Here is a 592-nt window from a genome sequence, read left to right on the forward strand (position 1 = left end):
CCCTGCCAAAGTCATGTACTGGTCAATAGTCTTGGATAACCAGCCATTTCATGCTCTGCACAGGCAATGAAACCAAACCAAACAGGTTTAAAGCTCACCCGAACGGCTGTGTCCACACCTGCTGAGGCCAGTCGATTGATCTTCCCATCGGCTCCGTGCTGGAAGTCCAAGCTGTAAACAGGCTCCTTATTATGCCACACTATTTCACAAGTGATGACCTTCATGTCTGCTAAAGAAAACAGAGTAAATGCCAGAAAAAGCCTTGGTTTCTTATGACTAAGGCAATCAAAGTTAACGCAGATTTGGCAAGCACCGCTGACAGATCCCGTGACAATTTCACAGCAGAAACTGACAGGATGGTTTGAGGAAGATCGTTTCTAAGTGCTACGATTTATTACGGCTACAGTTACCGCCTGGGCCCTGCATGAGAAGGATAACAAAGCCGCGTCTCTCAGCGGAATCAAACGTTGTGGCAGAAGCGCGGGAGAGGGTTACAAAGAAGGCACACCGGGGGCAGACACCAAAGCTTGCCGCTTTCAGCCCCGCAGCGCAGGGCAGCGCCAGGCGGGACGGGCACTGCGCGCATCCTCCC

The 592-nt window shown here is 51.5% G+C and overlaps 1 protein-coding gene across 1 annotated transcript in view; it reads right to left on the reverse strand.

Annotated features, from left to right (window-relative positions):
- CHAF1B (chromatin assembly factor 1, subunit B (p60)) overlaps positions 1–224 on the reverse strand; it is a 16,519-nt gene extending 16,295 nt beyond the window's left edge. The window contains exon 1 of the mRNA XM_010014839.1: positions 99–224. Coding sequence (XP_010013141.1) covers positions 99–224 — 126 coding nt within the window. The remainder of the gene's footprint in view (positions 1–98) is intronic.
- Positions 225–592: the final 368 nt, after the last annotated feature.

The sequence above is a fragment of the Nestor notabilis genome, unplaced genomic scaffold (assembly GCF_000696875.1).
Source record: "Nestor notabilis isolate BGI_N333 unplaced genomic scaffold, ASM69687v1 scaffold20295, whole genome shotgun sequence".
In the NCBI taxonomy this organism is placed as follows: Eukaryota; Metazoa; Chordata; class Aves; order Psittaciformes; family Psittacidae; genus Nestor; species Nestor notabilis.